The following is a 28000-nucleotide window of genomic DNA, read 5'->3' on the forward strand; positions in this document are numbered from 1 at the left end:
CGCACCTCAACGCGCAGGCGCAGCAACCGCAAGCGCGCATGCGTCGCGGCCCGCGGCAGAGGGAGACCCGGCGGGACGCGCCTGCGCCTTCTCCGCCGACGCACTCTCGGCACTTGTGCAGAGGCGTCGGAGCGCGTCCTTCTCGCGCCGGGCGCGCCTGCGCAGTGACGCGGTGCGCCTCAGGGGAGGCTGGAGCGGTTCCCTCTCAGGCGGCGCCATTTTGTGGTAAGAGTGCCGAGATTCAAAAACATAATAATAATAATTCCAAAAAGCACACGCACGCAAGCCCACCGACCCGGTTCTGTGTGAAGTGGGCGACGGAACCAGGGTCCCTGGCATGGCGGAGACTCTGTCGGGTTTAGGAGACGCGGGTGCGGCGGGCGCGGCGGCCGCGAGCTCCGCGGCGTCAGAGACCGGGACGCGGCGGCTCAGCGACCTGCGGGTGATCGACCTGCGGGCGGAGCTGAAGAAGCGGAACCTCGACTCGAGCGGCAACAAGAGCGTGCTGATGGAGCGGCTCAAGAAGGTGAGGTTCGCGGAGGACCCCGCGGTCGCCATGGCGACGCCCACCGCCGGGTCCCGGGCGGCTCGCGGCCTCCGCGCCGCGCGCTTCCGCTCGGGCCCCACGGGCTCCGGGCCGGGGATGAGTTCGAGTCCCGACGCCACAGCCGTGCGACCAGAAGGAAATAACGTTCTGCGGCCGGGCCCGGGTTCGGGTGACGTCGCGTTCCCTGCGCTACTTAGCCCCTACCCCAAAGGGAGACGGAGGGGTGCTGCCAAGGTCACTCGGCAGGATTCGAACCCAAGTCCCTATTCGGTCCCCGAGGCCGAACAAGTGTGTGTTTGCTTGTTTTCCGGGAAGACATACAGTGGCCCGTGGAGATACGAACCCTCAGAGACACTCAGAGTTCATATAGACAACCTGAGGCCATAGCCCAGGGGGTGAAAAGAAGAAAAGTTTTTTCAGCATTTTGCCAGGACTAGGTTGGTACGTGCTGGGAGGAAAGAACGTTTTGTCAGTGATAGGCAAGTCATCCTTGCTGCAGAGGGAGTTCAAAACCACCCTGAGTTGCAGAGTTCAGGGCTAGCAGAGGGTGTCCAAGGGCAGCTCGGATTACCAGGCAGGTGGGGGGAGGTGAGGCAAACCTGGGCAATTTAGCAAGCTTGTTTACAAATAGAAAGTAGGGACCAAGAGCTACTCTCGGTTGGTAGAGTGCTTGTTTTGCATAGGCCAAGTTCTGAGTTCTACCCCAAGTGCCATCCAGAGGCGGGGAGTGCACACCTGTCAGGAGTGGAAGGTGAAGTTTGAGGCCCTCTCTCAAAACAGTAGTGTTTTGTTTTGTCTCTAAAAAGAGGGCTGGTTGTGTAACTCAGTGGTACCATGCTTGCCCAAGACTGCCAAGGCCCTCAGAGCCATCTCTGCCTTAGCACACACAGTTGGCTGTGGTTAGGTTGGAGTCACAGAACTCCGGGACTGTGCCCCAGAGGCAGGTGGAGGGGCATCTCTACTGCCCACCTTGGTGGCCTTGTTCAGGAAGACCTTTAGCCCCTCCAAGTCTATCCCTTCAGAATAATGAGTAGCTAGCAGGCCACCTTTTAGAGTAGGGCCGGAGGTCACGTGAGCACCGGCTTAGTGTGCAGGCTGGTGCAGGTAAACAAACTTGCCTCCTTGGGCCACCTTTCGTCAATGTAGATACGGACTCTGAGCCCCACCCTGAGATGCATACTTTGTATGTGTGTCACCTTAGGATGCTGTCCCTCTAGCTTTTGGACAGTGCCTCCTGCCTGTGCACCCCTGCACACAGGAGCAGGAGATTCATTCTGCCTTCCTGGATCCTTGGCTGTTCAGAGCAGATGGCATGGAAGATAGGAGGCAGCGATGTGAGGGCCTGCGTTCTGTCCCCAGCATCCACAGAATAGGCTGGGTCGGTTACAGTCCAGTGCTCAGAGAGACAGGCAGACCTGGTCCTCACTGGCTGATCTAGCCAAGTCCTTCAGGACAGCTGAGGTGATCCCCTGGCCTCTGACTTGCCAACACGCATAGTACACATGTGGGCATGTAACATACACGTGTAGGAGAGGACCAGGATGAACTCACTCACTGAACCCGACCTACTCATTCTTTGTGGACGGACATTGCATCTTTACTGGATAGTCAAGACGTCCTCTCATGGTGTCACAGGACATTCAGGGCGTGGGTAAGGGTGTTTAGGGTGATGCCGGCCTGCCAGGGAGACACATAGCAGCCTTGGCAGCAGCAAGCTGAGGGTGGCTGTCCAGTCACTCTGTTGTGTGTCTGTGGTTCTGTCACTCTGCCTCTGTCATCCAGCTGGTAGCTGTCTCTGTTGTTTTTAATGGGCAGAGGAGCAGCTGGTGGAGGGATTTGCTGAGGTGGCCTGGGAGGGGCGGCCATGTTACATCAACCCAAGGGATGAAATGAGACACCTTCCCGCAGCTTGTCCCTCACCCTGGGGATGTTTGAGAGCGACTGTCCCCAGAGAGAGGGCAGGGGCTGCTGATGGCGCTTCTCTCTTGTCCCAGGGCCTTGCTCCTGCTGCTTACCCCTGTGCCCTTCTGCACCACAGGAGGCTGCCCAGGGTCTGGGAAGAGTTGCCTGAGCTTGAGGCCTAATGAAGATCTGAGGACACTGTTAGTGCTCTCTCTCTCTCTCTAGGGACAGCGGCTTTCAACACCACTAAGATGAGGGGCATGCTTGCAGAAAGGTGTCTAGTTTCATTCCCTGGGGGCAGTGTTGACAGAGCTGTGCGGGGAGAGAGGCCTCGGCCCCAAGTGGTCCTAGTTGGCGCAGTTGTTACTGATATACTGGCATACTTGGTGCCCTGACTGTGCGGGGCCACTGCTGAGCAAATGACATCCTTGGGTGTGAAATGGGACTTCTAGAGGTGTCCACTACAAGTCACAGGAGGGGATAGCAAGGTCTGAGGTCAATGTGCCTTGAGGGTCTGGAAGGAGCAATTAGGCTTAAGCCAAGGAAGTCTGAGTGTTGTTCCTCGGGGATACAGGAAGTGGGGGAGCCTGCAGCTCTGAGCACTTGCCTCCATGCCTCAAGGAGTCCTCAGGACAGCCTGGAAGCAGTACTGGCCGCTGCCATTAGGGGCCATGAGTGCTTGCTGGGAAACAGTACTCAGAGCACAGGAGTTCAAATCTCCAGCCCCCTATTGAAAGCTGGCAGCCACGTGCACCTGTGATGCCTGCCTGGTGCTTCCCGACTGCTGTCCTAGTTCCACATTCGGGGAGAGCCCATGTTGAGGGGCCAAGGCGAAGAGGGCACAAGTACCTACACAGGAGAAAGGAAAATGAGAGAAACAAAACAGAGCTGATTACTTAAGAAAAGCCACCAGATAATGGTGCCAGGGCCCTCGTTCCATGTAGAGCAGTTTGGCTGTCTGTGGGGCAGGATGGCAGATTGCAGCACCTGGGCTTCAAAGCCCTGAGAACCAGCCTGGGCCCAGGGTATCCTTTGTGGATGATATGGAGCTGGGAACCTCCTGTGTTCAAGCTGTGGGCTCAAGCGAGCCTCCTGGCTCCTCCTAGAACTGTGGGGTTGCCTTGCCACCTGCTGTTTTATTGGTTGGCTTTTCTCCTGCTGTCTCTTTAGGCCATTGAAGAAGAAGGTGGGAATCCTGATGACATTGAAGTCACCTCTGAAGGCAACAAGAAGATGCCTAAGAGGCCCAGCAAAGGTATGGACCCTCTGGGCCACTGTCAGTGCTATGGGTGCCCTGTGGGTGCAGAGCCTTCAGGAAGCCCTGCCTGCTTGTCCACAGTCCCCTCTGTCACACAGGACCTGAACGTGTAATGGGAGTGGATTGGGTATGGTCCTTCAGCTTCATGGAGAGAGCCTCTCACTGCCTCATCTGCCAGAAAATAAGGCCCCTGTAATACCAGACCACCACAGACACAGTTTGTTCAGAACCCCCAGAGTGAAAGCTGGAGGTCACTACTCAGCATGCACCCATCCAACAGCCCCCTCTTAGGCCCAGCTCTGCCTCTGCCTCCAGCCTGTGGGCACTGCTCCCAGTCAGTCCTCTGCCTCATTCTGCTGTGTATCATCTTTCTGAAACCCAAGGGACTTGACAGGATTAGATGGGTTGAGGCTGCTGGGGACAATGTCTTGGTCACCGTGAGGTGGGGATCTTAGCTGGTGGGATGGAGTGGCACAGTGGTGATGTGCTGCCCATGTGGGCCTGTGCTGGAGGGAGCTCTGCTGCCCTCTCTAGCCTGAGGCTCTGCGTTGGCCTTCTGTGGGTAATGACTCTTGGGTGCCCTGCTAGGGAGTGCACCCAAGAGTCTCCTATTTTACTTTTTGCGTTTTTAGTAAAAGGAAATGCTTGTTCTGATGTTTTGCCAGATGCGTGAGTTTTAAGTACAAAATTGACGTTCCTTTCCAGTTGGAGCTGGCACAGTAGGGATGTATGCATCTCCTGTGTGTCGGGTCACTTTCATGCATGTGTTTTCCCTGAAACCTGAAAGTGAAAAAGAAATACCAATGTGGTTCAAGGTCAGCTTGGTGTGTTCAGCTGGTTTCAGGGCCAGCTTGTTTGGGTTTTTGTCCCTCCTGGTCCCCTAGCCCTTTAGTCCCAGAGAAAATCACACAGAGGTCTCCATAAGTTATAAACTGATTGGCCCATTAGCTCAGACTGCGTATTAGCTCTTATAACTTAAAACTTATATTAGCCCCTTATTCCAATATATGTTAGCCACATGGCTCGGTACTTTTTTCAGCAGGTCACATCCTGCTTCTTCCATGTCTGGGCAGGACTGCAGAAAGAGCTTCCTTCTTTCCAGAATATTCCTGGTCTCCTTGCCCTGCCTCTACTTCCTGTCTGGTTGTCCTGCCTATACTTCCTGCCTGGCTACTGACCAATCAGTGTTTATTTAAAATATGTGACAGAATACAGAATTGTTTCACACCACAGACCTCCACGATAAGACTTTGTCTCAAACAGAAAAAGCACTGGTCATGGCCTCAGCCTTGGTGCAGTGAGTGAGAGCCCTGCTGTACAAGTGTGAGGGTAAATTAGAAGCCTCAGGGCCCATAGACAAGCCTGCTGTGGCTGCTGCTGCTGTGCCCCAGCCTAGCTTCAGATTATGTGGGAGACACCTGTTGTCCTGCCCACTCAGGCATGTGCATCACATGCACGTCTGTACTGTACACAGATTGGTCTTGTTTTTCAAAATCCTTGGTGTTTGTTTTTTCCCTCAGCATGGCAGGAACATTTCTCCAGCAGCTGGTTCTGTGGCATAGTGGTGGGCACTTGCCTAGCATTTCCAAAGCCTTGAGTCTTGACACCAACACATCACACCAAAACAAAAGGTTCACTGGAGGCAGAGGCAGGTTAATTGCCATAAGTCTGAGGCCACTGTCCCAACACTGTCTCAAAGACAAACAAACAAACATTGGGGCTGGAGAGTACACATACGCTCTTGCAAAGGACCTGAGTTTGGTGCCCAGCACCCACATCAAGTAGCCCACAGTTGCCTGTCAGTCCAGGGGACGCAATGCTTCTTCTGGCTCATTGAACATCGGCACATGTGGCAAACACACATGAGTAAAAATAAAAGTGTAGAAAAAACTTTACTTGATCTTATGGATGAGTTAACTGAACTCTGTTTTGTTTTATTTTTTGAGACAGGGTTTCTCTGTGTTGCTCTGGCTATCCTGGAACTTGTTCTTGTAGACAAGACTGGCCTCTAACTCACAAGAGATTACCTGCTTCTGCCTCTCAAGTGCTGGGATTAAAGGCGTGCACTACCGCTGCCCTGTATGTTTGTTCTTTAATTATGTGTGTATGGGGGATGGGCCATGCGGATGAACTCAGTATTCACAGAGGCCAGAAGATAAGGTCAGGTTCTCTCTGGGTGTGTGAGCCAGGAGCTGTCCCCTCCAGGAGCAATTTACTCCTAACCAGTGAGCCACGTCGCCAGCGTGCCATGTTCTTTTTATATACATGGTTTATGTTCCGTGCTTATACATATGCTGTGGCTTGTATCTAGAGGGTGGAGGGCAGCTTTCAGGAGCCTCTGTCTCCTTCAACCACGTGAGTTGTCAGGGTTGATGGCGGCTGCCTTTGCTCACTGTCTTAGTATTCAATTCTTGAGAGGAGACCCCATGATCAAAGCAACTCTTAAAAGGTAAGCATTTAATTGAGGACTTGTTTACAGTTTCAGAGATTTAGCCCATGATTGTCATGACGGAAAGCAGACAACATGGTGCTAAAGCACCAACAGTTACACCGGGCCTGCTCTAGGCTTTTGAATCCTCAAAGTCTTCCCTCAGTGACACACCTCCACCAACAAGGCCAAATCCTTCCCAGACAGTTCTAGTAACTGGGGACCAAGCTTTAAAAATACATGAGCCTTGGGGCTGTTTTTATTTGAACTACACCTGCTGTCTTTCCAGCCTTTGGCCTCATTCTGTTTGAGCACATCTGTCCTCTGGGTATCAGTGTGCCCAAATGTCACTCCGTTGCCCTCTTGAAAGTTTGCTGTTGTCATTCTTCTGGCTGTGACTCTAGTCTGATCTTGAACCTCTGGGCTCAGGTCCTCTTCCTGCCTCAGCCTCCCAGCTAGCCGGGATGGCAGGTGCTTTCCACCACATCTGGCAAAGGAATATGTATTTTTTGTGAACTCACTAAAGAGAAACTCGGAATCAGGAGAGCTGGCATCCAAAACAGGGGCTGACATAGAATCTGCTGTAGCCCAGGCTGTTCTCCGTTTGGTGTGGTCTGGGGTGATCCTGAAGTCCTAGTGCTCTGATCGCTCCCTTCTTGGCCTGTGAATGACATCTGGTGAAATGCCCTTGCCACCTTGGGTGGTTGTTTGTGGTGATCTCTGAGTGTGCAGGCACTCTGCAGTTTGCCCAGGCTGCTGCAGCTGGGCTTGTGTGCTGTGTTGTATGTGTTGCCTGCCTGTGAGAGGGACTGGCTGTGGTTGACAGGTGCTCTACTCTGAACTAGGAGGGCCCTAGCCCTGTCGCCAGGTGACAGACTCTTTGTGCTCTTGATACTTTAATGTGTGTGCTTTGATTCTGCACATTGTGTGAGGGGGAAAACCAGAGCGTTTTAGAAAGATCGCTCCTCCCTGTCACCCACCAGAATACAAAGTACTGGCCTCCCCAGGAGCTGTTGACTTTGCTCATTCTAGCACTTCACTAATACAGAGTTAGAACCTCAAACTGCTGCAGCCCCTGCTCACCTTGGAGGGCTGGCTTTCTCTGGACCTATGCACTGCTTGACAGGGCTGCTTTGGAGTTTATGTTTTACACATGCATTTGTGACCAGAAGACAGGGGTCTGTTCTCTCCTATCTCCAACTGAGTTCGAGATTTTTGGCTGAGAAGTGTGACTTTGCTTCGCGAATGAGCTCACTGGTTTGAAGTTTAAAAAGGGTCTGTCTCGGGTTATCATGGTGCTCCTCCATGGTAGGTTTTGCAAAATCTTAGAGAGTCAGCGTGAACCCGACTGGAGGTGAGCGCGGTTGTGCTGGCTTTAATCCCAGCACTTAGATTTATAAAGAGCAGTCTGGTCCACATGGCGAGTTCCAGGACTGCCTAGAGAGGCTCTTTCTTTCTGTCTTGGGGAACATGAATGGGGACGACACGAGGCCAATGTGTCCTGAGCATGACCTCACCCTGTGCTCTGCTTTGAGGTTTGTGTTTAGGGTTAGTTTCATGCTTAGGGAAAAATAATCTCAAGAATCATGCTTGAATTCTGTAGTGGATTGAATGAGAATGTCCCCCATGGGCTTGGGCATTTGAGAACTTGGTCCCTAGTTGCTGCTGCTATTTGAAAAGGTTGAGGAGGTATGGCCTTGCTGGAGGTAGTTTGTAACTACAGCAACAGCAGCTTTGAAATTTGAGTCTGTTGATCTGTGGTCATTATCACCCCCTACCTCCCAGCTCAGCTGCCTGTCCTTGCCCCTCCTCTACTATGCCTGCCCTGCTGCCATGCTTTCCTGTTGAGATGGGCACCTCTGCAGCCAAAGTCAACTCTCATTGGGTTACTTTTGGTCACAACAGAAAAGTAGCTGATAAGGATTTTTTTGGTTTGGTTTGGTTTTTGGTTTTTCAAGACAGGGTTTCTCTGTGGTTTTGGAGCCTGTCCTGGAACTAGCTCTTGTAGACCAGGCTGGTCTCGAACTCATAGAGATCCACCTGCCTCTGCCTCCCAAGTGCTGGGATTAAAGGTGGGCGCCACCACCGCCCGGCTGTGATAAGGGTTTTGAGGTAGGGTGTTGTAGTGTTGGCTGGCCTGGAACTTACTGAGTAGTCCAGCTGGGCTCCATATACAGCAGGAGACTCTGCCTTCCACACATATACACATTCAAGCCTGTTCTGGAACTAGCTCTTGTAGACCAGGCTGGTCTCGAACTCACAGAGATCAGCCTGTCTCTGCCTCCCGAGTGCTGGGATTAAAGGCGTGCACCACTACCCCTTGGCTCGTTTCCTTTTTTTTTTTTTTTTAATAAGACGAGGTTTCTCTGTGTAACAGTCCTGGCTGTCCTGGAACTAGCTCTGTAGACCAGGCTGGCCTCAGACTCACAGAGATCCACTGGCTTCTGCCTCCAAAATGCTGGGATTAAAAGTCTGCACCACCACTGGCACAAATTTTGATAAGGAAGTTAAGGAATCCAGCAGCCCCGAAAAGCTTAGTACAGTAGAGATAAGGCCAAGTGCCATAGCTGAGATCATTCCATACTGTTCCAGAGCCGTAAGGAAAAACCCTGAGTGAGACTCAAGGAGTTTGCTGTTGCCCCACTCCTTGGAGGGTAGAGCTACAATAACAATATGCCACTTGCCCAGCCTGTCAGCTGGTGAGTGCATGTGGCTGACTGTCCACAGGATGGAGTGAAAGAAGAGAGGTGCACAAGATGCTAGGGCCTGGTTTCGTGGGCAGAGGTGAGGCTCCAACTGGCTTGTTGGCTGCTATGTTCTTAGAGATCTGTGAGAAGGCTCCGTTGGTAAAGGGGTTTCTGTCAAACCTGGTGGCCTGAGTTCGATTCCTGGGACCCACTTGATGGAGAAAACAAACCCCTACAGATTTCCTAGTACCTCTGCGTGATACATGTGTGGTGTGGTGTTTATCGTGTAAATGTAAACTTGAAAATCAAAACTTTAAAAAGTATTTTCTTCACAATTAAGTGAAATGTAAACCCTGAAAGATCTTGGTGCATGTGAGGTAAGGAGATTGGAGAAAAGCCAGTTCGGGTATTGTCCACTAAAAGCTTCATCAGTCTTTACTGATGGGTAGGGAGAGAACCTTGTAGTGTGAGGTGGGATCTGAATGAGCCACTCTGGAAGCTGTTACTTGCGAGGTGAGAACACTTTGCACAAAACACTGGTCTGTGTAGATTTGAATTTAGCCTGACCAGACAGATTCAGACTGCAGCAGATGCTTTTCAAGCTGGTGGAGAAGGAATGGAGAGATGGCTCAGCGGTTAGAACAGATACCTTTTTTTTTTTTGTTTTTTTTTTGAGATAGGGTTTCTCTGCGTAGCTTTGGAGCCTGTCCTGGCATTCCCTCTGTAGACCAGACTGGCCACGAACTCACAGAGATCTGCCTGTCTCTTCTTCCCTACTGCTGTGATTAAAGGTGTGCTCCACCACCACCTTGCTAGAGTGGATACTTTTTTTTTCTTGGTTTTTTCGAGACAGGGTTTCTCTGTAGCTTTGGTGCCTGTCCCGGAACTAGCTCTTGTAGACCAGGCTGGTCTCGAACTCACAGAGATCCGCCTGCCTCTGCCTCCCTAGTGCTGGGATTAAAGGCGTGCGCCACCACCGCCTGGCTTTTAAAGATGGTGAGGGCTGGAGAGATGGCTCAGCAGTTAGAGCGCTGGCTGCTCTTCCAGAGAAACCAGCTTCCATTCCCAGCACCCAATTGGTAGCTCACACTCATTTCTGATGCCTCCACAGGCACCACATGCAACGTGGTGCACAACAAAATACCCATGCACATGAAAATAAGTGGGTAAGTTTTTTTGCTTTTTAAAGAAGGCCAGGTGGACCAGGGTGGTGGTGCACACCTTTAATTCCAGCACTTGGAAGGCTGAGGCATGGGGATCTCTGTGAGTTCTAGGGCCTGTCCTCAGTGTTCATTTTAGTTCACTGCACCTATGGGTGGCCAATAGCTGGCTGGCGATTGCCCAGGCGGTGCTGTTTTATAGGTTTGGGTTTGAACACAGGCTTAGCATGTAGCCTAGGCAAGCCTCCAACTAACGATCCTTTGCTTCAGCCTGAACATTAGGGTAGTAGAGCTGAGGAGGTAGCCCAGGTCAGGGTGTGAACAGCCAAAGATAGCATCTGCTACCCTGAAACTGGAGTTGCAACTAATGGTTGTGTGTCCTGGGAATCGAACCTGGGTCCTGTGCAAGAGCAGCCAGTGAGTGCTCTTAACCACTGAGCCAGTTTTCCAACCCCTGTTACATTTTGGTTTGTTTGTTTGTTTATGTGTGTGCATATGTGGTCAGAGGTACACTTGCTGAAATCAAGACCCTCCTTCTACCATATGAGTTCCAGGAATTGAACTCGGGTGGTCAGCCTTGGCAACATGTGTGCCTTTTCCCTGCTGAACCCTCTTGCTGGCATCTCTAGGTGATTCTCTATTCTGTCAAGTTGACGGTAAGCATCCCAACCACAGTACACTGAGACGCCAACGAGACCCAGCTAGGATGAGAGGCCAGGCCTGTGCAGTGAGCTGAAGAACTGGGGGCTTGCAGAAGCTCAGGCACCAGCTTTCAGAGCACAGACTATTGGCCTCATTTCCACGTGCTGTCTCTTCAGGGAGGAAACCAGAAGACGAGGGTGTGGAAGACAACGGGCTGGAGGAGAATTCTGGGGATGGACAGGTATGTATCACCTTTTCCATTGATGAGGAGAAGTGTTGACAGATATTTCTATTTCACCCGGTCCTTCAGTCCTTTAGTCCCAAAGAAATACACAGAGGCCTGCATTAATTATAAACTTGATTGACCTATTAGCTCAGGCTTCTTATTAACTCTTATAACTTATATTAGCCCATAATCCTTGTCTGTGTTAGTCACGTGGCTGGTACCTTTTTCAGCAAGGCAGTCACATCTTGTTTGCTATGTGTCTGGCTTTCTCTATCTGGGTGACAAATGCAGACTGACTTCCCTCTTCCCAGAATTCTCATTGCCCCGCCTCTGCTTCCTGCTTGGCTACTGGCCAATCAGCATATATTTAAAATACAAGTGACAGGGTACAGACCATTGTCCCACAGCAAAGAGGGAGAGCCATGGTGGTCGTGTGGCCATGACAATGTTCTCTGTGTTGCAGGAGGACGTGGAGACCAGCCTGGAGAACCTGCAAGACATGGACATGATGGACATCAGTGTGCTGGACGAGGCTGACATTGACAGTGGCAGCGTGGCAGACTGTGTGGAGGAGGAGGAGGAGGAGGAGGCCACCCTCCCCGAGGGCTTGACAGAGAACACCGAGTTGGTGGAAGGCGACTTGAAGGGGCTCCCAGAGCAGCTGCAGGAGCATGCTGTAAGCAGCTGGCACCACGTGGGGCACTGGGTGGCAGAGTAGGCTAACAAGGACAGCTGCTGATCCCTGTCCCTTAGGGGAGCCTGAGCTGTGGTGTGCAAGTACAGCCAGCTGGTGCAGTTACTCGTGGCTCAGAACTGCTTGCCCTCAATCAAGGTGCTCAACCCTGATAATGGCTTCTCCATGTGAAACATATGTCAGACCATAGCAGGGTTGTGATGGCTTAGACCAGCATGCCAGATGCTGGGTGACATGTTGTGTCCTCAGGCACAGACACTGTCATCCTGGTGCTAGAGGCAGGAGTGTTGGTGCAGCTGCTAGGATGTCCCCAGTAAATGATGTGGCTTTGATGAGTATCAGTTCAACAGGCGCAGGGTCCCACCCAGGCCTCTCGGCAGTCTGTGCTGAAGGATTTTATGGGCACATGGTTGATGTCTGTCCGGAGAGAGGACAGTGGGCCTCTGGCCTTCTCAGGACCTTAGATCTCCTGCAGTGAGCATTCTGTCCCCTCCTGTGAGAACCTACTGAGCTTGCCTTTGTAGGCCGCACACTGATCTTGTGCTGTTAGGATACAAACAGGGTCTCAGAATCTGTTCCTAAAAGCCACAGTCCAAATGCGCACTCTGGGGGGGTGGGGCTCCCTGCCACAGAGCAACAGAGGAGGCCAAGACTTGGGAGCACACTGATATACAGTATGAAAGACACAGGGCCACCTGGGAGCATCTGTGAAGTGTGCCAAGTGCCAGTCTCTGTGACCTTACACAGGCTATTAATTCTTTTGGGGCTTTGGTCACCAAAATTTCAGGTTTGATGAGTAAATGTGTCATGGCCCTTGCCACACACCTGCCTCTATGACAGAAGTTTACAAGCAAATTGTACCTGTAGGCCTAGAGTGGTTGCCATGCCTCCACAGCAGGTGCTACTGCTGCCCAGTCAGAACAAACCCAGCATCCAGAGCAGGGACAGGGGCAGGCTGGGTGCATGTGTAGCTGGGGTGCTTTTTGGTATATGTGGCTCTCATGGTGGGAGACACCTGTATCTAGGAAAGAAAGGGGTGAGGCTTGATCTTCAGCTAATGTTCTCTGTGGGTGAAGAGCCTCTTCTTGGTGTGGGTTCCTCGTCTCTGTTGGTGAGCTACCACTTACTCTCCTGCGATGTCAGAGGTGGGTTACCTGCTTCCAAGGGCTTCATAGCCCCTAGACTCAGACAAGAGGGTGGGTGGCAGGCTGTGCTCTGCAGCCCGATTCTAGAGGCACTTTCCAGAAGATTTGCCAGGGGCCTGCTCTTCTGCTCGCCTCTGGAGTCCTGACAAGTGCTGTCTTCCACCTCACCACACTGGGTGGTGCACAGAGATGTATCCTCTCACCTACGCCATTATAAACTTGGCTCTCCCTTTCCACAGGTAGATGACAAGGAAGCTGTTAACAACGTGGATACGTCGTCGTCCGACTTCACCATCCTGCAGGTAAATTGTCGCACGTCTCAATTTTACTCTCAGAACAGCCCCTGTTTCTAGAAGCCACCTCAGACATGCCTCATCGCTTGACAAACCACACCAGCTAGGGTCACCTTCCCAGACAATGAGTGCTGGAGTCCTTGGAGGACATGCCTGCGGCCTCTCAGCAAAGTTGGAAACATGCTACTCTGGTTGCAAGTGGAAAGGGCCTTGCCTGGAAGAGGCTTAAGGCCATTGTTGCTCTGTAGCTGCCGAGTGAAGGTGAAGCCCCTGGCAGGACGAACACCGATGTAGATATAGCCCCTTTTGATTTTCCTCCAGAGTGGGGATTATCGTTGGCACTCTGAGATGAGGATCAAGGGTACCTCATCTAGTGTGAGGGCTTCCTAATAGCCACATGGCAGCCTGAAGGCCTGCTTGGTTTTCAGAAGCTGTGGCTACCACCCAGCACCTCCCTTGACTGGAGATGTATAGTTGTGGGGACAAGCTTTGTGCCTTTAGGTCTGGGGCTACCCGGTCTGTAAGTTCACTATTAGAAGAAGATATTGGGACACAGTCTTCCTTCCGGAAGGGACGGGGATACGAGGGTGAGGGTTGTAACACTCCCCTCTTCTGCTGCTTGTGGGGCAGCTCCTCACAGACACTGCCCAGGTTTCCCAGGTAACTGTGATGGTTGATGTTTGGTGATGTCCATGCAAATACTAAACTTTAGAATCAGCTGGGTGTGGTGGTGCACACCTTTAATCCCAGCACCCAGGAGGCAGAGGCGGCAGATCTCTGTGAGTTCGAGACCAGCCTGGTCTATATAGCGTGTTCCAGGCCAGCCAGGGCTACATAGTGAGACCCTGACTCCAAACAGGAGAAAAAAACGAAGAACAAGGTGAGCGCTAAGGGGTGAAGTGGGTCCTGTGCCTCCTAGGAAATGCTGTAAGAAAGAGGGCATTGGCCTATGGTTCTCCAGCTACCACCTGCACCACTTGAGCAGAGATGACTTCTGGGCAAGTCGTTGCATTTGTTCATAGAGGTCACCACCACTTAGAGCCTGTGCAATGAAAAGGAACACCCATGTCTGTCTGCCTTGGCATCTTATTAACATGAGACACTACAGGACATCCCTTCAGGTGTCGCTCTGCCATACTGCTTCTGTGTCCAATTCTAGAGCTCAGTTTGAAGTGCAGGCTAGTCATGTGAGGGAAACAGCCAAACCCCCAGCCTCCTGAAGTGTTCGGCTTGGACACGCAGTCTCCAGTGAGGGCCGGGACACTGGGGAGCAGAGCTGAAAGAATGACGACTGTCCCCGCCTTCTCAGGAAGCACATAGAGCACCAGCTTGGGGTACAAGCCCACTCACAGTCCTTGCCTCACACAGCAGCCTGTCTCAACCATGCCATTCAAGGCCAAGGTCTACTGGCCTGTCTAAAGGGCACTAGCAGTGACATCTGTGCTCGTGCCTAGAGCCCAGGGGCTCACATCCTTGACTTGTGTTCAGGAGTGTTTCCTTGTCCCGTGGGTGGGCCTTAGAGGGCAGCAGGCAAAGCCTAAGTCAGAGTGATCACCCAGAGAAGCTTTGCTTGCAGGCCTGAGAGCATGGGAAGGTGGCTGTGGAGCCAGGGAACCCATTGTGTGGCCAATACTTGTGAGGACTGTAAAAGTCACCACTGGACAAGGCAGAGCACAGCTGGGAGGATAGGATTCTTTGGACAAGTTGGGTCATCACTGAGGGAGATGGAAGGTGCTGGGGGCGGGGATGGCTGCGTTGTCTGTTTCCCCTTGGCCCTAAATTTTCAGAAAGTCAGCTTGAGGATCCTGCAGATGAAGAGAATGCCCAGAGGCTTGTGCCAGGCAGTTAGACATATATGGAGATGGGTGAGAGCCACGCTCCTGGTCTCAAGTTCAGTTCCAAGAGAGCCGTTCCTGACCATAGTAGGGAGACAGGAGGGCTGCTGGGTGCCCTTCAACAGGATCAGCAGCGTGTCTGGGGCAGCCAGAAGCTGAGGTGACCAGGGCAGAGCTTGTCTTGTGCAAGCAGGACCACTCTGGGTCCATATTGTCCCCTAAAGTCCCAGTTGGTGGTCAGCCTCCCTTAGTCCCCATGAAAGTTGGTGGCAAAGTGGGACTAGGCCTTTAGGCAGCATCTTACTTGTGCTTTCTGTTGCAGGAAATGGAAGAAGCATCCCTGGAGCCAGGTACTGTCCAATGCAGGGCTCAGCAGCGGGTTCTGCCCACAGTGGGGAGGCTCATGCTAACCAGTGCCGCACTCTAATGTGCATTGCTCTAGTGCTTTACAGTCCAGAGCACACCAGGACCATAGAGATTGGAAACCCAGCCGTATCACAAGATCTGTACATGTGGCAGCAACCTTTGTGGCATCCTGTCCACATGGCGAAGGCTTCGGTCCTGCCTTTAAACAGAAGCAGCGGCGTGAAAATGCCCACAGCTCCCGTGATCAGAGCTCTGTGTCTGTCGCCAGCAGATCTTGTGATACCGGCAGCATGTCACCATGTGGTGTTCGTACAGGCAGTGTAGGTAGCATAGGGAATGCCACATAAATAGGACATTACTGGATCCCCCGAAGAGGAGTGCACTTCTGAGAGAGAATCGCAAACAAACGCTGTCCCTCTGGGCTGCCAACCTCCACATGCCAGAAGACCCGGCGCTCCGCACGTTAACTGCTGTAAGCAAGGCAAAGCATCAGGCAATTAGTGATGCATGAAGGCCAGGCGCTCAGTTACGTACTTGGACGCAAGCTGAATTGAGAAGAGTTGGTTCATACATTGTCACAGTGCACAGAACGAAGACTCAAGACTCAGAAGGTTGAGGGGTGAAGTCTCCGGGATGCTTGCCTCTGCCCTTAGCGCAGGCTGGGGGCTCCATGGCTGAGGGCGCAGGTAGGGTGCAGGCGCTGTGTAGCGGGTTTTCCAATCTCTGTGTAGCCAGCAGTTCTGTCGGTGTGAGCGGGGCCGCCGCGCCCGAGCCGCAGTTGTGATTGCTTTATTTCCCTGGTGATTAAACCTTGTGCCATTCTATTCCTGTTAAATCCGTAGAAAATGAGAAAATACTCGACATTTTGGGGGAAACTTGTAAATCTGAGCCAGTAAAAGAAGAAGGTTCGGAGCTGGAGCAGCCCTTTGCCCAGGCCACGAGTAGTGTGGGGCCAGACAGGAAGCTGGCGGAGGAAGAGGACCTATTTGAGAGCTGCGGACACCCGGAAGAGGAAGAGCAGGAAGAAGAGCAGGAAGAAGAACAAGAGGAGGAGGGAGATTTAGCTTTGGTCCGCAACAGCGAGTCTGAGTCTCCAAGTACTCGGTGTCAGTGGAGCGAGGCAGACGCCCCGTTAGCAGTAGTGAAAAGGGAGCCGGCGGAGGCGCCGGGTGAAGTCGCGAGCACAGGCGGAGGCCCCGGAATGGACCGCGAGCCTGTAGGGCTAGAGGAGCCAGTTGAGCAGAGTAGCACAGCTGCCCTGCTCGCGGATGCCACCAGCCAGGAGCTGGTGAGAGCGCCCACAGCAGCTTTGAGCCCTGAGCCCCGAGATAGCAAAGACGACGTGAAGAAGTTTGCTTTTGACGCTTGTAATGACGTCCCTGCAGCTCCTAAAGAGTCCTCAGCCAGTGAGGGCGCTGATCAGAAAATGAGGTTTGTTGATTCTCAGTCCTAGACCAGACGCTATCTCCTTTCATTGTCACTAGTGACACACGTGATCTGTTTAGAGCCTGCAGTCGGCAGCCACGCTGCCCAGCGCTAGCTCCTTCAGGCAGTTTCATTTCTTGTTTATTTTACACTGGTTCTATAATCTTTTTTCCCCCTCAACCTGTCACGGTTGATTGCTTTTAATTCTTCTTAATTATTTTTAGCCTGGCAGAAAATTAATTAACTCCTGTGGGTATGAAATCTTATGTTAGGTCAGATTTCCAAAACATGTTTGTCGGGGTGTCCTTTTTGAGAGCTAAGTGCCGGGTAGGTATGCAGCTTTGGCGGGTTCTTAGGGTTGCGGGTTTGTCTCTTGCTGCTACAGCACCCTTGAATGACACTGTCTCTTGTCTCTAGTTCTGTTGAAGAAGACTCGGACACAAAGAGGCTTTCCCGTGAGGAGAAGGGTAGGTCCTCTAGTACACCAGTCTCCTGGAGTGCAGTAGGCCTCAAATTCACCGCGGCCTGTTTCCCTGTACACACATGCATGCATCCCACTACAGCCGGCAAGTGTTGTGGCTCCTTGTTAAAGTCACTTGCTGAGTGGGCTCAGTGACTCAGGCCCTTTCTCCAACCACTTGGTAGGCAGAAGCACAGGGAGGGGGGCTGACAAGTTTCAGGCCAGCTAAGGTACCTGACTCAAGTAAAAGTTTGCAGGCTGAGAAACGCCATAAACCAGCTTACAGTTCTGACCGTGCAGGGTCTAGCTAGGGAGGGGAGGCGTGACATGGGCTTGGAAAAGGTGGCAAGCAAGGACAGTGCCTGCTGCAGTGGCTGCTCTATGTGCAGAAGCCATCTTGGGCTGAGATCAGTTCAGCTGTTGACAGCTGACTGGTCCTTGATGTCCTGGCACCTTTTTAGTGTCGACACGTAGACGCCACTGCTGTCTGACCAGGCCGACACTGCTTTCCTGGGCCTGGCCATGCCATTGGGCCCTGGGCACATCCCTGAAGTTCTGGGGATGGCCGAGCTCTGGAGTTCTCTGGATGTTGAGGTTCTGACCAGAACTTCCCTTTGCACAGGTCGCAGCAGCTGTGGTAGGAATTTCTGGGTCAGTGGCCTTTCGTCTACAACTAGAGCCACTGATCTGAAGAACCTATTCAGCAGATATGGGAAGGTGAGCCACCGCTGCCCAAGAGCAAGCAGAAAAGACCTTGCTTTTACTAAGTAAATGTCAGTCGTTCTGTTTTACCCACAAAGACTGGGGAGCCAGATGCTGGGGTGAGAGCCTGCCAGCTCAGAGAGGCTGAGAAAGCACCCAGCTGACCTTCCTCTTCTGCCCTTGTCTTTTACCATCTTAATCAGGTCCTCTCTTCATGTCCCTCCCTTCCAGTTGAGTGTGTTTCTCCACCCTCCTGACTCTTTCTTACTTTTTATGTTTTTTTTTTTTAATAATCTTATGTTCTTTTCCTGTTAACTGGTTGCTTACTCTGCCTCTAAACCTGTTGTTGACTTTAATCCTGTTTACAATATTCAGGTAGAAAGCTCTTGCATTAAAGATGTGTGCTAGGACTGAACTGCTCAGCTAGAAACGGGTTTTCCCAGTAAATAACACAATCTCAGGGTTCACAGTGTGATCAAACATCCTACGACATTTCCCCTTCTATCTAAATGAAAAGGAAAGGTTTTAAACTTTAACAGCAAAATTTTACAGTAATGAAGCTACTTCTGCCAAACTTTCCACAGTGTCCAGCTTGGTTGTATTTAGCACTTTTAGAATTAAGTATTTTTGAATTGAAATTTCTGTAAATGTTCGTGTCAGTCTCGTATGAGCTCAGCAATTTGAATGTCCTTAGCAGTTTATAATACGAAGTTGAGTGGTGTTTGTCAGTTTAGCGGCAAACCTAGCTAGAATGCAGCAGTCAGCCCAGAGGTGTCCCGTTTGTTCAGGACCTGGTGGCAGAAGAGGTGTGGGACCGTCTCGTCCAGTGATTTATGTTACCACAATTCAGGTGGATTTGTCATTGCTAGACCCATCATCTTCAAAGGTTACTGTTAGGAATGGTCACGTGTTGGAGAACGAAGTCCTGCTTGTTTGTTCTGGCCGCCTGGCTAGCTTAGCCCCGAAAAAACAACACAGAAATTGTATAACTTAAATCACTGCTTGGCCCATTAGTTGTAGCCTCTTATTGACTAACTCTCACATCTTGATTAACCCATTTCTATTCTGTGTATCACCACGTGACAGTGGCTTACAGGGAAAGATTCAGTATGTCTGTCTCTGGCGGCCCCATGGTGGTGGTCCTCTCTACTCCGCCTTTCTTCCTCCCAGCATTCAGTTCTGTCTTCCACGCCTGCCTAAGTTCTGCCCTATCAGCTAGGTCAAGGCAGTTTCTTTATTCATTAACCAATGAAAGCAACACACAAACAGAAGGAGCTACACCAGTCACAGTTCAAAACTTAAAGCATCTATAGCAGATCTCCGAAAGATTTAAGAAAAGTTTTAGAGAGTCAAAACCAAAAGATTATGAGATTAATGGCAACAGAATCATCCCTTAAGTTTGTTTTTTCTGATAAGAGACAGAGATTTTGGATTTTCATTTAAGAAGAGTGCATGGCTTTACAGGAGAGAGCCACACTCCAGCTCCATCCAAAGCCAGCTTTAATTTTTGATTGATGTGGGCCACTTAAAGACTATTTGCCACTTAGGTCTGTAGAGGGCAGCAGAGACAAGAATTTGGGACTTTACCTTGGTGGGCCAGCCTTATGGCAGAAAGAAAGAAGAGAGTGCCTGGCTGGGAGTCCCACCCCTGGCACAGAGTGGTTGTCAGGCAAGACGGTGGCATGGGTGCTGGTGCTCTGAACTGGGTTTTCAGGCCAGTCATCTGGAGGTGGGTGATAACCACTTGACCAGTGTATTCCTTTTTTGGGGGGTCATTTTCTCATGACGATCCATCCTTTTTCTTCAGATGTTTCACTTGTCCTATGGTCTCCAGGTTGTGTAGTGTGCCTGTAATGTACTTTATGTTGTAATAGGAAAAAAAACTGTTTTACTGGAGACATATTCTGGAATGTGGTCAGTCTTAATTTGTACAGATATCACCATAATAATCATAGTTTCTACTAAATAAATAATCATGGAATCAGCCTTTTCAGTACTTAAAGCAGTTGCCCATTGAAATCCTGAAAATTTATCTGAGCTATGGTGCACATATTTTAATTTCCCAAACTCTGCACAGTGAAACACATCCATGTGTCAAATTTCATTTCTTTGAGTACCCTTTGGGTTACTTCCTACAGGTAATAGAGTTTGGTTACGCAAAGAACAAGTAACACATTTTCTTATAATTTCCTTGGCTTGTTGCCAAGTGATAGAAAAGCAATCTTTCTTCAAGTCTTTGCTGTTAACATGGTGTTTTTAATGAAATTCTTAGACTTCTACCACATTTCCTGTTAACAGCTGATCAGTTTCATCATTACCTTGTGCTAGAGGGCCTGGTGAGCCATAAGGGATCTGATAGGTGTGTTATATATAAAGGATGGCTTCTATTTCTGATTACTTGTTGTAGTTGAATAAATAGTGAAGTTAATTCTGAATTATTTGGAATAAATTCAGCTGTTTCAATATGTGAAACCATTCTTCTGTGTATTGAGAGTCAGTAATATATTAAGAGATTGAGAAAAATCTAATAATACTATAAGAGTGCATACATCTCTAATTTATGAACTAAATCATAAAGACTTTGAGCCACTTATTTCTCCTGACTTGAAACCCACCTTTCCTGGTTTATTTGCATCACTAGGGAAAGTAGGGGCTCCAGAAATTGGTATCCCATTTACTGTATCAGGGAGAATCTAATTGACTCTTTTTACAAACTGAAAACTCTTGGTTTTGGGATATTTCTTGCCAACTCTCTCCCAAAAATTACTGTAAGCTCTTTACCATTGTTCATTTTCTGCCCATAATGAGGCGATTTCAGTTTAGTAAAAGATACCCCAGTTTCCACCATGTCTATTCCTACTAATTGAGAAAAACCTGAGTTTTGCTTTCAGAATCAATTCAACAGGCATTCCATAAGTCTCTCAATTGCTTTGTGGGTGAATTTCTTCAATGCCGACAGGGAATGATTGAATCAAATATGATAGTGGGGCCTGTACTTGTCCCTAGCTGGTCTGCATTCATTAGTTCAGTGCTGGCCTTTGCCAAACCTTCTGCATACTCCAGAAGACTGGTGACTTCTGTCGGGTCTCTAGGAACACCTTGCATACAATCCTTTTCAAAGGACCTTGCTTACCACAATGAAAACATGTCATTTTTATTTTTCTTAAAACTTTTAAGTTACTTCCCCATCAGAGTAGCATCATAAACATCTATTGATGTTGCCTTTGAAAACCTAATCACCTTTTTGTATTTTGAATTAGCCAAAGATTCAATTAGTATTTGTCTGACTTCTGGATCTAATACTGTTCTGTTTACAGCTGAAGTCAGTGTTTGCAAATAACTCAGTGAAGGCTTTTTTTTTTTGGACTTGTATAATTTTAGTAAATGACTTTGATGTCTTTCCTGATTCTCCAACCCTGTTTGAAGCAGTCAGAGCTGCTAAAGCACATAGTACCAGGGTGTGATCATCAAATTCAAGCTGTCTTTGTAAATCAGAATGTTGATCTTCACCTAGCAACTGATCTTGAGAAATATTAATACCACTAACCTTATTTCACTGTTCTATGACCCTATGATCTTCTTTCTACCGTGTTAATCATTGTATCTGAGGACCAGCTTTCTAATATTACTGTTGCCAAATCTTTCCAGTCTTGGTGGATAATTCTATTCTGAGTTGCCCATGAATTTAACACCTGCTTCACATAGGGAGCATGCATACCATATAAAATGACTATTTCCTTAAGTCTCTTGAAATCTAACATTCTACAGGATCCCAAGTCAACTTCTGCATAGCCTTGGCGATCTGTATCATCTGCTGGTAGTGTTTTATAGTGACTGGTTAAACTAAGATTGGGTTTCTGATAACCTTGGGTCTCTCCTCTTCAGTAGCATCATGCAGTGGTATGGTAGATTTTTGTCTAAATCTGAGAATTTTCCTTATTTTCATACGTCTGTGTCTGAGAATTTTCCTTATTTTCATACGTCTTTCTAATGCTTGTATCTTAAATCCATTTTTCATATTTGACACAAAAAACCACTGGCTATTGAGGATAAAATATGAATTACCAGACCGATAGTAATTGTAATTAGTATTATGTCAATCTCAGCTAGGTCATTTATTGTTCTGTTTTCTGCCATTTAGAGTACGCCATAGTTCCCATCCTTAGGAAAGTTTTTTTTTTCTTTTAATATTATTTAACTCTTCCCAGGTGTCTTACCAAACCTGATGACTTCTCATCATTTGTCTACAAATGGCGTGATTTCTCTGTCCGTGTTTGTGCCCCATGTTGGAAGCCAAGTGTTTTTAGTAAAATCTCAGTTGTTCAATTTTACCCACAAAGACTTGGAGTCAGATGCTGAGGTGAAAGCCTGCTAACCCAGAGAGGCAGAGACAGCACTCGGCTGACTTCCTTCTCTGTCCTTGTCCCAGAAGCCTCCTGTCTTCTACCATTTCAATCAGGTCCTCTCTTCATGTCCCTCCCTCCACTTCTTGTGTGTGTCTCTGCCCATCCTCCTTTCTAATCATCGTATATTCACTTCCTGTCAGCTGGTTGTTTACCTCGCCTCTTGACCTATGGTTGACTTTATTTAATTCTGTTTATAATATTCAAGCAGAAAGCTCTTGGATTAAAGGTGTGTGCTGGAGCGGAAACAACCAGAATTAGAAACAGATTTTTCCAGTAAATAATACAAGTTTAAGGTTTACAGTGTTATCACATATCCTGCAACAGGACCTGGCTGCCCAGGTCTGTGTCCTGGCTTAATCGGGGACAGACTGGAGCCCCCTGTTAGGGCTGGGTTCCACATATGCTGTGAGAGTGTGGTGCTGTGACCACCAGGTGGTTTCAGAGGACTCACTTGAGCCACCTCTCAACTCACTGATAAGTGTTGCCATCATCTGTTGGTTACTGTGTGTCTGCGGCTCTGTGACCGCACCAAGACTCAGCCCATGGTATGACTGTCACTCCATGTGCAGTCCCCTTGAGAACCTCTGATGGGTGGCTGCACTGTTTCTCCCCAGTGCTCTAGTAGGGCCTTGGACTGAGGGGAGTCAGAATCCCTTCCTTGCTCTGTGATTGCCAGGTCCATGCCTGCTGTAGTACTGAGGTGGTTTGCTTTCTTCAGGTGGTGGGTGCCAAGGTTGTGACGAATGCCCGCAGTCCTGGAGCTCGTTGTTACGGCTTTGTCACTATGTCCACAGCTGAAGAGGCAACAAAATGCATTAGCCATTTGCATAAGACTGAGCTGCATGGCAAAATGATCTCAGTGGAAAAGGTAACTGGCCATGTGCTACAGTTGGGGCTGGCACTGGTGCCAAGGCATAGGGGCACTAGCATTTGACTCTTCTATAGGCCAAAAGTGAGCCTGCTGGCAAGAGAGTGCCTGACAGGAGAGATGGAGACAGCAAGAAGGAGAAGGCCAGCACCAGTGACAGGTATTCCTGCAGACCACCAGAGCTGTGCTCTCACCCTCCCTGCCCACTAGCATGTGCCAAAGATGGCCTTGAACCTCATGCACTCGTGGGCCTCCTCCTTCACCTATGAACTGGGTAGCCATTGCCTCTTGAATGTTTGCTCTGAGGTTTGTGGGCCACTCACTTCTAGGTCAGCAAACCTGAAGAGGGAGGAGAAAGCCGACAGAAAAGATGATGCCAAAAAGGGGGATGATGGGAGCACAGAGAAGACCAAGGACTCGGACGATCAGAAGCCTGGGCCTTCAGAGCGCTCACGGACCACCAAGTCAGGTAGGCAATGATGCCCGTGTCCCTTCACGCATAGCCTAAAGCCACCATCTGCATTCAGCTCTTCCCTCCCTCTGCTTACAGGAAGCCGTGGTACTGAGCGCACTGTGGTGATGGACAAGTCCAAAGGTGTGCCTGTCATCAGTGTGAAGACATCCGGGTCCAAAGAGAGAGTGAGTGTCAGACCGACAGCAGGCTGGATGCTCCAGTGATTCGAGGGAAGCTTGTCGCCTTTCAGAACATAGAGAGATGCGAGGCATCTAGAGTAGCCTGTCCGCTGCTGCTCTCTCTGATGGCCGCCATGTGCTGCCTCCCGTCCCTGCCTTCTGGAAGCCCACTTTTGGGACAGCTGCAGACCTTGGTGGGTTCTGAAGTCTCAGAGCCTGACCACCTTAGCATGGGTCTGGCATCCCTGAGACCTCCCATCCATGCCAAGCCTCTAGAGGACCACATCATGTGGCACCGGGCCTGGGTCACAGGGGGCTTCTGAAGGCAGGGTCTAGGCTTGGCATGTTTGTATCAACCCGGGATTCTGAGGGTCTCAAAGCCCAGCATGGCTCACTGCTGAGTGAGAGGGCCTGTTGCCTGAGAGTACTGGCCATTCCCACATGCACTGGTGTCTCGAGGTGGCTTTTTACTTCAGTCTTACTTGTAGCAGCTAGAAAGTGGGATAGTGAAGGGTGGGCTCCAGGGGAAAGTGGGTGAGTCTCAATGGGCGCTATCACACCTGAGGAGATGGTACATATGGCCCTGACTGTGAAGGAAAGGGCAGATGGGATTTATTAGGAAGGCTGCCACATGCTGCAGGCCAACCAGGGCTAAACAGTGAGACGCTTGTCTCCAGAAACTTAGAGTTGCATCGTTGTTGAAAAACGTAGAGCAGCAGTTCTGACTTAGCCAGCCTGGAGCTCACAACTCAGCACAGCATGCTGGAGGCTGAGGCAGAAGGACTATGTGGTGGTCCTTCTCGGTGAGACCCGTCTCGGGGTGGGGATGATGGATGGTGACTTTATGCCATTTGGGGACATAGGCAGCTCCATTTGAGCCTCTCCTGTGAGCACCTTCAGTCAGCAATTGTCCCTGTGCCAGGTGCCTCTGTCCCCCCTGCACTAATTCTCTTTCTGTTACTGAACCAGGCCTCCAAAAGCCAGGACCGAAAGTCGGCCAGCCGGGAAAAGCGGTCTGTCGTGTCCTTTGACAGGGTTAAAGAGTCCCGAAAGTCCAGAGACTCCGAGTCACGGAGGTGAGCAGGGCAGGAAGGGACAGTCATGGGTGGGTGTTGAGTGGCTCACTGGCTGGGCACTTTGAGGGCCCTGTACTGAGATGACTGCTGCAGTATTTCACCATCTTCAGAGACCTCAGAAAGTGGCCAGCAGGGCAGGGACAGTGGGAATATTCACTTGCCCAGGAAGGATCGGAAAAGGTATAGCAGGCATTTGACAGCTGATCGCAGCACCTTTGCAGTTTCTAAAGTGGCCCTTGCTTGAGTGTGTGTGTGTGTTTAAAGTGGGCTCCAGGGCAGACCAGCACAATGGGGCAGAGCCTCTGGCTGCTCTGCTGGGCGAAAGGGGAAAGGAGAGGAAGACAGGAGGTGGCAGTGCTGTCTTTGACCTGGCTGTCCTAGCATGCCCCTAGCTTCTCACACTGAGCCCTCTGCCTTGACTTGCCCTCCTCTTACAGGGAGCGGGAGCGCAGCGAGCGGGAGCAGCGGCTGCAGGCACAGTGGGAGCGGGAGGAGCGGGAGAGGCTAGAGATCGCCCGTGAGCGCCTGGCTTTCCACCGCCATCGGCTAGAGCGTGAGCGCATGGAGCGTGAGCGGCTGGAGCGCGAGCGTATGCATGTGGAGCAGGAGCGGAGGCGTGAGCAGGAGCGCATCCACCGCGAGCGAGAGGAGCTGCGACGGCAACAGGAGCTGCGCTATGAGCAGGAGCGCCGGCCAGCCGTGCGCAGGCCCTATGATGTGGATGGCCGGTGAGCAGCCAGAGGTCCAGGTGCGCGGGGCGGGGCAGGGTCTCACTGTCGAACGTAAGGCCGAGCCTGCTGCCTGTTGGTGTGTGAATCTGTGGTAGAAGGCTGGCGGGTGTTCTGTGAAGCTGCCAGTGCTAAGGCCTTCCAAAGGCCAGGACATCCAGCACCCACGGTGGCACTAAGGCAGAGGTGGGGGTGTTTGGTCCAAGGGTTTATTACCGCCTCCACAGAAAGCTCTTGCCAGGGACATGGTTGGGACTTGGAGCTGTGCAGGCTCTAGGTGCCTTATGTCCCCGCCTCATACCCATCGCAGGCGTGATGATGCCTACTGGCCAGAAGCCAAACGGGCCGCACTGGATGACCGCTACCACTCAGATTTTGGACGCCAGGACCGCTTCCATGACTTCGACCACAGAGACCGGGGCCGCTATCCCAACCACTCCGTGGACAGGTGAGCCTCATCGTGGGCCCATGACCATGTTGGGCGGGCTCTATGCACACAGACCCATCCCCATCTGGTCTCATTGAAATCATGTTTTTTAGGAGAGAAGGTTCAAGGTCGATGATGGGAGACCGAGATGGACAGGTGAGTGCGTGGGGCACTGCTCCAGCTGTGAAAGGGCGGTTCCACTCGCTGCTGCTAGTGCTACACACTGCTACTCTGGAGCTGCAGTGCTAGCCACGCCCTTCCCTCCTACACACCTGAGCACTGCTCCCTAGCGGGGCTGACCCAGTGCCCCTTGCATCCTTCTGTTGCCTTTATTGCTCTCCCACTGTGTCAGGCTTCAGCTGCACAGTGCCACCCTCACTACTGTCTTGCTTACCATCCTTGGTTTCCCATCACCAAGTCGGGTTATCTGCGGCCCTAGGATACACTCATTCCTCAGTCCTACGGCTCCATCCTGATGTCGCTATTTCCACATAGCTAGTTGTCTGTGGGAACCCGTGTGAGTGTTCATTTGTACATGCAGTTGTCACTACAAAGAAGGGCAGGTGACAGTGTCTTCTGACTTAGAGATAGGAAGACAGAGCAAAGAGCTGGCCAAGAACGCCAGTGACCAGGACTGTTTGTGCTCAGGCAGGAAACTGGGGGCTTTGGGAGATGCTCACTGTGCTTGGCTTCATTTGGTGTTGTCAGGTCTTTCTGCCTTGGCCCTTAAAACAGTTTTGATAAGTCAGTATTTGAGCTGGGTATACTGGTCACACTCAGAATCCCACCACTCAGGTAGTTAAGATAGGGGTTACTGGCATTGACATACAGTCTCAGCCGCAGAGTGAGGCCTTGCGCAAGGTATGTGGGTATCTGTGTGCGGCCACTCTTCTGTTTGGTGTCTCAACGTTTGTAAAGCAAGGGTGCTATGCATAGGCCGGGCTCTTTGTAAGGAGCCTTGTGAACCTAACCCTTCGTGAAGGAGGACACTGTGATAGTGGCCACACTCTGCTCCCTGAGCTTTGTATCTAGGGATCAGAGACAATGCTGACCTCACCCTTTTCTCTGGCCCAGCATTACCCTGAGCGCCATGGAGGACCTGAACGCCATGGCCGGGACTCTCGAGATGGCTGGGGCTACGGCTCCAACAAGAGAATGAGTGAAGGCCGAGGGCTGCCCCCACCTCCCAGGTTTGTGTCCCACCCTCCCAAGGCCTGGAACGGGGGTGACCAGCCTGACCTGGTGGAGCCTGTACCTCCCAACAACACCATCTGCTGAGGGCCTGGTGTGTGTGGCAGTGCAGGTCAGAGGGGTCTCTTTCCAAGGGGCAGGCGTGACTGGGGGGAGCACAGTCGGAGACTTGAAGATGACCGGGCGTGGCAGGGCGCTGCTGACGGAGGCATGATGGAGCGTGAGCACAAGAGGTGGCAAGGTGAGAACTAGGTGGAAGCCAGGGCCACTGGCTGAGAAGGGACTGGGGTGGGGTAGGGCCAGCTGAGACCAAGCAGCTGTTGGCTCCACACCTGCCAAGCTGCCCTCTTGGACTTGTGCCTCATCCTGCAGGAGGCGAGAGGAGCATGTCAGGCCACTCAGGGCCCGGCCACATGATGAACCGTGGAGGCATGTCAGGGTACGTACTCGACTGCCCGGCGGGGCAGGGCTGCGCTGCAGTGAGCTGGGGACTGCCTGTGGCTCGGGGTAGGCTGTCTAATGGTCTCCGGCCTCTCCTTAGGCGTGGCAGTTTCGCCCCTGGTGGAGCCTCACGTGGCCATGTGATCCCGCGTGGAGGGATGCAGGGAGGCTTTGGAGGACAGAGCCGGGGCAGCAGACCCAGTGATGCCCGCTTCACCCGCCGCTACTGAGCACCTGTGCTGCCCAACTGTGACCTCCGTGTCCTGTCAGGACTTCTCCACCATTGTATAAAGGATTTTTTTTTAATCTGCTGCCATATTGTAGCTTGTTAACAATGTGAATTTGTTTTCATTTGGTTTTTGTTGCTGTTTTTTGTAATAAAGGTGTTTCTGTTCATGTGCCCTTTACTTCAAGCCTGGCCTCTCATTTTCATCAAGAGAGAGAAGTGGTACTATACAAG

General features: G+C 50.9%; 1 protein-coding gene across 2 annotated transcripts; it reads left to right on the top strand.

Annotated features, from left to right (window-relative positions):
* The first annotated feature begins 18 nt into the window (after positions 1-18).
* Positions 19-27947, top strand: Safb (scaffold attachment factor B). 2 transcript variants are annotated; one of them, XM_057771801.1, is made up of 21 exons: positions 19-526; positions 3620-3704; positions 10801-10865; positions 11314-11526; positions 12929-12991; positions 15140-15167; positions 16026-16614; positions 17026-17075; positions 17691-17785; positions 22895-23044; positions 23122-23204; positions 23374-23513; positions 23595-23683; positions 24647-24753; positions 25191-25481; positions 25792-25929; positions 26022-26064; positions 26983-27098; positions 27234-27340; positions 27472-27538; positions 27641-27947. In XM_057771801.1, the coding sequence occupies exons 1-21, from the start codon at positions 338-340 to the stop codon at positions 27768-27770; spliced, it is 2838 nt and encodes a 945-aa protein (XP_057627784.1). In that variant the 5' UTR covers positions 19-337; the 3' UTR covers positions 27771-27947. The 2 variants fall into 2 exon arrangements, with proteins under 2 accessions (XP_057627784.1, XP_057627785.1); XM_057771802.1 differs by having other exon boundaries at positions 27240-27340.
* Positions 27948-28000: the final 53 nt, after the last annotated feature.

The sequence above is a fragment of the Chionomys nivalis genome, chromosome 6, assembly GCF_950005125.1.
Source record: "Chionomys nivalis chromosome 6, mChiNiv1.1, whole genome shotgun sequence".
NCBI classification, from domain to species: domain Eukaryota; kingdom Metazoa; phylum Chordata; class Mammalia; order Rodentia; family Cricetidae; genus Chionomys; species Chionomys nivalis.

Coding starts and splice junctions, on each gene's coding strand:
- Safb (XM_057771801.1), top strand. CDS start 338: ATGGCGGAGACTCTGTCGGGTTTAGGAGACGCGGGTGCGGCGGGCGCG. Junction 17,786..22,894: donor TATTCAGCAGATATGGGAAG/GTGAGCCACCGC, acceptor TGCTTTCTTCAG/GTGGTGGGTGCCAAGGTTGT. Junction 23,045..23,121: donor AAATGATCTCAGTGGAAAAG/GTAACTGGCCAT, acceptor ACTCTTCTATAG/GCCAAAAGTGAGCCTGCTGG.